This window comes from Protomyctophum parallelum (genome assembly GCF_964188405.1).
Source record: "Protomyctophum parallelum genome assembly, chromosome: 3".
NCBI lineage: Eukaryota > Metazoa > Chordata > Actinopteri > Myctophiformes > Myctophidae > Protomyctophum > Protomyctophum parallelum.
In genome coordinates this window covers 88,243-97,500 of record NC_139698.1, presented here as the reverse complement: position 1 = coordinate 97,500, position 9,258 = coordinate 88,243, and the positions used below count along the sequence as shown (strand labels likewise).

Sequence of the window (9,258 nt, the reverse complement as noted above, 5' to 3'; positions counted from 1 at the left end):
TGTGCAGGCTATAGAGCGAGGCGTGGTCTTTGAGATCTGTTACTGTGAAGCGATCAGAGATTCAACCATGAGGAGATTCACCATCTGTAACTCTGTGTGTCTGAATGACAAGGTCCACGGGAAGGTACGCACACGCATGCACGCAAACGCAACACACGCATGCACGCACACACACACACACACACACACACACACACACACACACACACACACACACACACGGGGATTGTCTATCTATAAATATAGGCTATCTACTGTCTTTCAACTTTTGCTATGAGGTTCATCGATAGGCCTACATGAACGCAATAAACCAATTTTCCCTCAAAGAAATCTTATCTATAATTATGCGATTGGTTCATCAATACATGAATGTGATAAACCAATACAAATTATTCCCTCAAAAATAATATTATCTATGCGATTGGTTTATCGATTCAGAACGCAGCACACCAATCACAAAACACGGGCAACATATTGCATACATAGAGGGGGTACATACGACTGATATAAAGGCTGTTCATTATTATTTAAAGGCATGATTCACGGTGCCCAAGTTTCAACATACATGCAGCTAGCTACTACCGACACAAGACAGGCAAAAGAAGGGCAAAAGACAGGCAAAAGAAGGGCAAAAGAAGGGCAAAAGAAGGGCAAAAGACAGGCAAAAGAAGGGCAAAAGAAGGGCACTGAGCCACGGACCACCATCTGATGACATTCAGCCTCTCAGACCCAAAACTAAAGAATATTTTGTTATCGTTGGATTAGATTTTGTCCACAATTATATTGATGTTGGTACCATTAGGAGAGATAACATGGTGTTGGTACCATTAGGAGAGATAACATGATGTTGGTACCATTAGGAGAGATAACATGATGTTGGTACCATTAGGAGAGATAACATGATGTTGGTACCATTAGGAGAGATAACATTATGTTGGTACCATTAGGAGAGATAACATGGTGTTGGTACCATTAGGAGAGATAACATGATGTTGGTACCATTAGGAGAGATAACATGGTGTTGGTACCATTAGGAGAGATAACATGATGTTGGTACCATTAGGAGAGATAACATGATGTTGGTACCATTAGGAGAGATAACATGATGTTGGTACCATTAGGAGAGATAACATGATGTTGGTACCATTAGGAGAGATAACATGATGTTGGTACCATTAGGAGAGATAACATGATGTTGGTACCATTAGGAGAGATAACATGATGTTGGTACCATTATGAGAGATAACATGATGTTGGTACCATTAGGAGAGATAACATGATGTTGGTACCATTAGGAGAGATAACATGATGTTGGTACCATTAGGAGAGATAACATGATGTTGGTACCATTAGGAGAGATAACATGATGTTGGTGCCATTAGGAGAGATAACATGGTGTTGGTGCCATTAGGAGAGATAACATGGTGTTGGTACCATTAGGAGAGATAACATGGTGTTGGTACCATTAGGAGAGATAACATGATGTTGGTACCATTAGGAGAGATAACATGGTGTTGGTGCCATTAGGAGAGATAACATGGTGTTGGTGCCATTAGGAGAGATAACATGGTGTTGGTACCATTAGGAGAGATAACATGATGTTGGTACCATTAGGAGAGATAACATGATGTTGGTACCATTAGGAGAGATAACATGATGTGGGTACCATTAGGAGAGATAACATTATGTTGGTACCATTAGGAGAGATAACATGGTGTTGGTACCATTAGGAGAGATAACATGATGTTGGTACCATTAGGAGAGATAACATGATGTTGGTACCATTAGGAGAGATAACATGATGTTGGTACCATTAGGAGAGATAACATGGTGTTGGTACCATTAGGAGAGATAACATGATGTTGGTACCATTAGGAGAGATAACATGATGTTGGTACCATTAGGAGAGATAACATGGTGTTGGTACCATTAGGAGAGATAACATGATGTTGGTACCATTAGGAGAGATAACATGATGTTGGTACCATTAGGAGAGATAACATGGTGTTGGTACCATTAGGAGAGATAACATGATGTTGGTACCATTAGGAGAGATAACATGATGTTGGTACCATTAGGAGAGATAACATGATGTTGGTACCATTAGGAGAGATAACATGATGTTGGTACCATTAGGAGAGATAACATGATGTTGATACCATTAGGAGAGATAACATGGTGTTGGTACCATTAGGAGAGATAACATGGTGTTGGTACCATTAGGAGAGATAACATGGTGTTGGTACCATTAGGAGAGATAACATGATGTTGGTACCATTAGGAGAGATAACATGGTGTTGGTACCATTAGGAGAGATAACATGATGTTGGTACCATTAGGAGAGATAACATGATGTTGGTACCATTAGGAGAGATAACATGATGTTGGTACCATTAGGAGAGATAACATGATGTTGGTACCATTAGGAGAGATAACATGATGTTGGTACCGTACCATTAGGAGAGATAACATGATGTTGGTACCATTAGGAGAGATAACATGATGTTGGTACCATTAGGAGAGATCAAAATAACAATTCTTCTACATTCTCTAATTGACTTCTTGTAAAGTAAGTAATGCAGATGTTTAACAATAATTTAACTGGAGGTCCATTTGGTTACCAACTCTCCATCATTTAGCTGGGGACCACCTGGAACCCCCTGAAGGACCACTGGTTTACATGATAATGACGTGACTGTCAATTCAACACAGAGAACTGTGACATCACACACATCTAACTTTGCACCAATTATTATTATTTTCTACTTTTACCTTTAGTTTTACTGCACCAATATGTGGAACGCCAACACTCATCAATAAGTGCTGTGCTGTGGTGCAGTGTGTGTGTGTGTGTGTGTGTGTGTGTGTGTGGGTGGGGGGGGGGGTTAGCTTCTGCAAAAAAGTCGTCCCCAAACTTTGTCATGTCAAGGACCCCCATTTGAAAAGATATGCCAGGGACCCCCATAAGAGAAGACTTTTACGGCTCTAGCAGTGATTCTCAACCCGTTTAATTTCAAGGACCCCCAGTTTGACATGAATTAGTCTACGGACCCCCATTTCATGGCATTTCTATTTCTATTAGGGGTCACGATTATGAAATTATGACCGATATCCGATCTCCGATCATCTGCAGGGTCATACCTGCCCATACCGATTCTGACCCATTCTGATATTATACAGAGGACCACCATGGAAAGAAGCCTATAGGCCCTCTAGGGGCTTATTGGTTCAAAGCCTGTTGATAAAGTATTCAATCAATCAATCAATAAATAGCCTATTCTCTTTTCCAAGTGTCTGTTTTCACAACTGAATGAGAGGAGTACACAAATGAAATGTATTTATTCTTGGCTTGTGAAAACCGATTCAATAATCTGTATAATTTTGAGACCATTCCGATACCAATATATAATTTATATATATGGCAACGGACTGACCTCATGCTTCCTTCATGCCTGAGTGTCCAAGTTGCTCCTTTACACCTGACAGGGGGGAGTTTCCCTGGTTGGACGTAGCGCGTGGAAGGAACACGTTATTCCAACCAGTTCCTTTCCCCTCCATCAGGCGCCCCGGCTGGCCAGGGGGAGTCAGTTTAGTGACCATGATTACTGCATGTTTTTGTGAGGGTACCTACCCTAGGGGACACGGGGCCGATATGACTGACATTTCTCTCTGCCTATCACATTGTCTAGATGCAGGCAGGTGCATCGGTGGGCGGGGCTCAGAGCCGCTCGGAGGATGAGGATTCGCTGGTGATAAAGGAGGTGAAGAGGACGTCGGGACAGGCGTTCTGCGGAGGAGGAGGAGGAGGAGTCGTTCCCAAACGCAGGAGTTCCTCCAGGTTGGAGTTCATTATTAACTCACTGAGACCTGTTGTTCCAGGGACCCCCCAGAAGCAAAGATTTGAGTTAAAAACGTTCACAGTGAAAGAATATATGTATAAACAAGAAAGTAGTTTTTTGCCACTCAGTAGGCGTTCCCGCATTACTTCTGGGTAGGATGATGATGTCACCTGCAGTGCATACCCTCTATAGACGGTTAAAGTTATGCTCCACATCCTAGTGTTTGACGGGAGGACCATCCAGATAAATTTAGATCTCTGCCATTATTTCCTATGACAATAAACAATAACAACACTCAATCATCTCGTACCTACAGGTCCATCTCAATGAATTAGAATATTGTGTAAAAGTTCATTTTCTTCCATAATAATATAATTAAAAAAAAAAAAAAACTTTCTTATATTATTCTCAATTAGTATTTAAAACATTTTTTTGTTTTAATCTATGATGATTTTTGGTCTTTGGTCTTTTGGTGTTTTAAACATTATGTTATGCTTTAGCTATGAAAAATAGCAGATCTACAAGCTCATAGCGCGCCACCGACCTTGTAGGTCTGGTATTTTTGAAAAATCGTGAAAATATTTATTTCAGAAAACTGGAGGATTTATAATAATTTCTTAAAATTTCGAGGTCAGGCCTAAATGGGTTAATGTATGCAGTTAATATGTGGTCTGGGCTACTTTTGAACAAATCATTTCATCAATGGGGGCGTGGCATGGAGGTGATCAGCCTGTGGCACTGTTGAGGTGTTATGGAACCTAGTTGTACAGTAGTGGTGATTGACAGCTGTCATTGTTCCCCAGGTCCATCAACCTAGTTGTACAGTAGTGTTGGTACCATTAGGAGAGATAACATGGTGTTGGTACCATTAGGAGAGATAACATGGTGTTTGTACCATTAGGAGAGATACATGATGTTGGTACCATTAGGAGAGATAACATGATGTTGGTACCATTAGGAGAGATAACATGATGTTGGTACCATTAGGACAGATAACATGATGTTGGTACCATTAGGAGAGATAACATGGTGTTGGTACCATTAGGAGAGATAACATGGTGTTGGTACCATTAGGAGAGATAACATGGTGTTGGTACCATTAGGAGAGATAACATGGTGTTGGTACCATTAGGAAAGATAACATGATGTTGGTACCATTAAGAGAGATCAAAATAACAATTCTTCTACATTCTCTAATTTACTTCTTGTAAAGTAAGTAATGCAGATGTTTAACAATAATTTAACTCAAGGTCCATTTGGTTACCAACTCTCCATCATTTAGCTGGGGACCACCTGGAACCCCCTGAAGGACCACTGGTTTACATGATAATGACGTGACTGACAATTCAACACAGAGAACTGTGACATCACACACATCTAACTTTGCACCAATTATTATTATTTTCTACTTTTACCTTTAGTTTTACTGCACCAATATGTGGAACGCCAACACTCATCAATAAGTGCTGTGCTGTGGTGTGTGTGTGTGTGTGTGTGTGTGTGTGTGTGTGTGGGTGTGGGTGGGGGGGGGGGTTAGCTTCTGCAAAAAAGTCGTCCCCAAACTTGTCATGTCAAGGACCCCCATTTGAAAAGATATGCCAGCGACCCCCATAAGACTCTAAGAGAATATTTTTACGGCTCTAGCAGTGATTCTCAACCCGTTTAATTTCAAGGACCCCCAGTTTGACATGAATTAGTCTACGGACCCCCATTTCATGGCATTTCTATTTCTATTAGGGAAGCACTGAGAAAACTGTTGCGCCTTTCTTCGTCCTTTTTTTTTTCTTTTCTTCAAACTTAACTACGGTAGCGGTGGTCTCAAAAACATATGGGAAACTTTGACAGGAAAAGACTCACTCGCCGTATAGAAAAATAAGTAAAACTCCTTAGACTGAGACTTAGAAAAATGTATTTTCTTTTATTTTACCATGCTCTGTGCTCATGGTGTTCTGTGCGCATGGTGCAATTAAAAAGCAAACGTTTCGGTCCTCAGACCTTCGTCAGTGCTATTTCTATTAGGGGTCACGATTATGAAATTATGACCGATATCCGATCATCTGCAGACTGCAGGGTCATACCTGCCCATACCGATTCTGACCCATTCTGATATTATACAGAGGACCACAATGGAAAGAAGCCTATAGGCCCTATAGGGGCTTATTGGTTCAAAGCCTGTTGATAAAGTATTCAATCAATCAATCAATAAATAGCCTATTCTCTTTTCCAAGTGTCTGTTTTCACAACTGAATGAGAGGAGTACACAAATGAAATGTATTTATTTTTGGCTTGTGAAAACCGATTCAATAATCTGTATAATTTTGAGACCATTCCGATACCAATATATAATTTATATATATGGCAAGTTTGGCAACGGACTGACATCATGCTTCCTTCATGCCTGAGTGTCCAAGTTGCTCCTTTACACCTGACAGGGGGGAGTTTCCCTGGTTGGACGTAGCGCGTGGAAGGAACACGTTATTCCAACCAGTTCCTTTCTCCTCCATCAGGCGCCCCGGCTGGCCAGGGGGAGTCAGTTTAATGACCATGATTACTGCATGTTTTTTGTGAGGGTACCTACCCTAGGGGACACAGGGCCGATATGACTGACATTTCTCTCTGCCTATCACATTGTCTAGATGCAGGCAGGTGCATCGGTGGGCGGGGCTCAGAGCCGCTCGGAGGATGAGGATTCGCTGGTGATAAAGGAGGTGAAGAGGACGTCGGGACAGGCGTTCTGCGGAGGAGGAGGAGGAGGAGTCGTTCCCAAACGCAGGAGTTCCTCCAGGTTGGAGTTCATTATTAAAAACAGTTTCTGTACGTAAGACGTCCCTGGGCGTCTTAAGGATTAAAAACGAGCTGAGCCTTAGACGTCCTAGCGCATCCTCAATGATACCGGGCGAGATAAGAATATTCAGAATAAATATTTTTCTTTTGGCCCGTTCGCCTTTCGGCTGCCGTATGCTACGCTCTGGGCTCATATTAGCTTGCCGTTGACTTACATGTTAGCGCGGCGGAAAGAATGACTCGTATCTCCTAATCCAGGGCGCTCTCCGTGGTTATGATCGATATGCTGGCGCTTAATTTCTGCTCCTCATCCGTCTCTCCCGCAAAATATGAACGCTTTTTGGATCATATATCGTATAAATTAAAATGATCGCAATGTAAGCTAGCAATGTAAAGTCAACTTTTTTTAGTAGATTGTTTCCGGTTCATGGCTTTCAGAGTAAAAGCGCTGGGACAACCCCGGCCACCCAGAGCTCCTATTTTGAAGCACTTCCGGCACTGATAGTGTTTTAACCCATTCTGACCTGAGATCAGATTCATACGACGTTTCCACTGGACACACACTGGTCTGATTAACCCATTCTGACCTGAGATCAGATTCTAAAAATGTCAGTCGCTCTTCGATTTTTCAAAAATAGCAGACCTACAAGCTCATATCGCGCCACTCGGTGGCGCGATATGAGCTTGTAGATCTGCTATTTTTAAATAGCTAAAGCATAACATGATGCTAACACCAAAATGGGTGCCCGTTCAGAATGGGTTAACTCACTGAGACCTGTTGTTCCAGGGACCCCCCAGAAGCAAAGATTTGAGTTAAAAACGTTCACAGTGAAAGAATATATGTATAAACAAGAAAGTAGTTTTTTGCCACTCAGTAGGCGTTCCCGCATTACTTCTGGGTAGGATGATGATGTCGCCTGCAGTGCAGACCCTCTATAGACGGTTAAAGTTATGCTCCACATCCTAGTGTTTGACAGGAGGACCATCCAGATAAATTTAGATCTCTGCCATTATTTCCTATGACAATAAACAATAACAACACTCAATCATCTCGTACCTACAGGTCCATCTCAATGAATTAGAATATTGTGTAAAAGTTAATTTTCTTCCATAATATAATTTAAAAAAAAATGAAACTTTCTTCTAACCCTTCTCAATTAGTATTTAAAACATTTTTTTGTTTTAATCTATGATGATTTTTGGTCTTTGGTCTTTTGGTGTTTTAAACATTATGTTATGCTTTAGCTATGAAAAATAGCAGATCTACAAGCTCATAGCGCGCCACCGAGTGGCGCGCTATGAGCTTGTAGGTCTGCTATTTTTGAAAAATCGTGAAAATATTTATTTCAGAAAACTGGAGGATTTAGAATCATTTCTTTAAATTTCGAGATCAGGCCTAAATGGGTTAATGTATTTATGCAGTTGATACGACGGTCTGGGCTACTTTTGAACAAATCATTTCATCAATGGGGGCGTGGCATGGAGGTGATCAGCCTGTGGTACTGTTGATGTGTTATGGAACCTAGTTGTACAGTAGTGGTGATTGACAGCTGTCATTGTTCCCCAGGTCCATCAGCCTAGTTGTACAGTAGTGGTGATTGACAGCTGTCATTGTTCCCCAGGTCCATCAACCTAGTTGTACAGTAGTGGTGATTGACAGCTGTCATTGTTCCCGAGGTCCATCAACCTAGTTGTACAGTAGTGATGATTGACAGCTGTCATTGTTCCCCAGGTCAATCAGCCTAGTTGTACAGTAGTGATGATTGACAGCTGTCATTGTTCCCCAGGTCAATCAGCCTAGTTGTACAGTAGTGGTGATTGACAGCTGTCATTGTTCCCCAGGTCAATCAGCCTAGTTGTACAGTAGTGATGATTGACAGCTGTCATTGTTCCCCAGGTCAATCAGCCTAGTTGTACAGTAGTGGTGATTGACAGCTGTCATTGTTCCCCAGGTCAATCAGCCTAGTTGTACAGTAGTGATGATTGACAGCTGTCATTGTTCCCCAGGTCAATCAGCCTAGTTGTACAGTAGTGATGATTGACAGCTGTCATTGTTCCCCAGGTCAATCAGCCTAGTGGAGAGCAGCCTGGTCAAGTCCTCCAGCAGAGTGAAAGGACCGCCCGTCATCGATCAGCCAATCCGCTGCTCTGGGGGCGGCGACCTCTCGTCCAAACAAAAGGTACGAGCCAATCGGCTGCTCAGGGGAGGTTAGAGCCAATCCAAACCACAGATTTAAAGTTTCCAAATTTAGTGAAATAAAGAAATAAACAACAAATTGCTCCAGTCAGTGACGTCGAGTCTGTGGGGGCCAGAGGGCCAGGGCCCCCCTGAAGATTTTCATAATATAAAATATATTTACATTTACATTACAGATTTTCTGGGAATTCCGAACATTTTAACGCCTCTTGGACCTCTCCGCCGGCCGTCCAAGAGGTGTTAAAATTGTTGGGTGCGGCCACCCAAGTACTCAAATGCTAATTGGGTTTCTTTTGTTTTCACCTAGCCAGGTAAGTATAAAATATGCCTACAGTACTGTGCCCTGCTTACTTGTCTGGTGTCAAAACAGGCCGAATGCAGGCGCTGGAGCCTCGGGCGGTTTACATTCACTGCACCGCACATTTCATTTAGTTGTCC

The 9,258-nt window shown here is 42.0% G+C and overlaps 2 protein-coding genes across 2 annotated transcripts in view; one reads left to right on the top strand and one right to left on the bottom strand.

Annotated features, from left to right (window-relative positions):
* The window catches only part of LOC310856038 (ribonuclease P protein subunit p30-like), a gene marked incomplete at its 3' end in the record, with an annotated part of 22,821 nt that extends 13,985 nt beyond the window's left edge, over positions 1–8,836 (top strand). The window contains exons 7-10 of the mRNA XM_083761256.1: positions 8–124; positions 3,690–3,869; positions 6,476–6,624; positions 8,686–8,836. Coding sequence (XP_083617382.1) covers positions 8–124; positions 3,690–3,869; positions 6,476–6,624; positions 8,686–8,836 — 597 coding nt within the window. The remainder of the gene's footprint in view (positions 1–7; positions 125–3,689; positions 3,870–6,475; positions 6,625–8,685) is intronic.
* LOC310856041 (uncharacterized protein) overlaps positions 1–9,258 on the bottom strand; it is a gene marked incomplete at its 3' end in the record, with an annotated part of 240,942 nt that overhangs the window by 215,096 nt on the left and 16,588 nt on the right. The gene's annotated exons all lie outside the window — the stretch shown is intronic.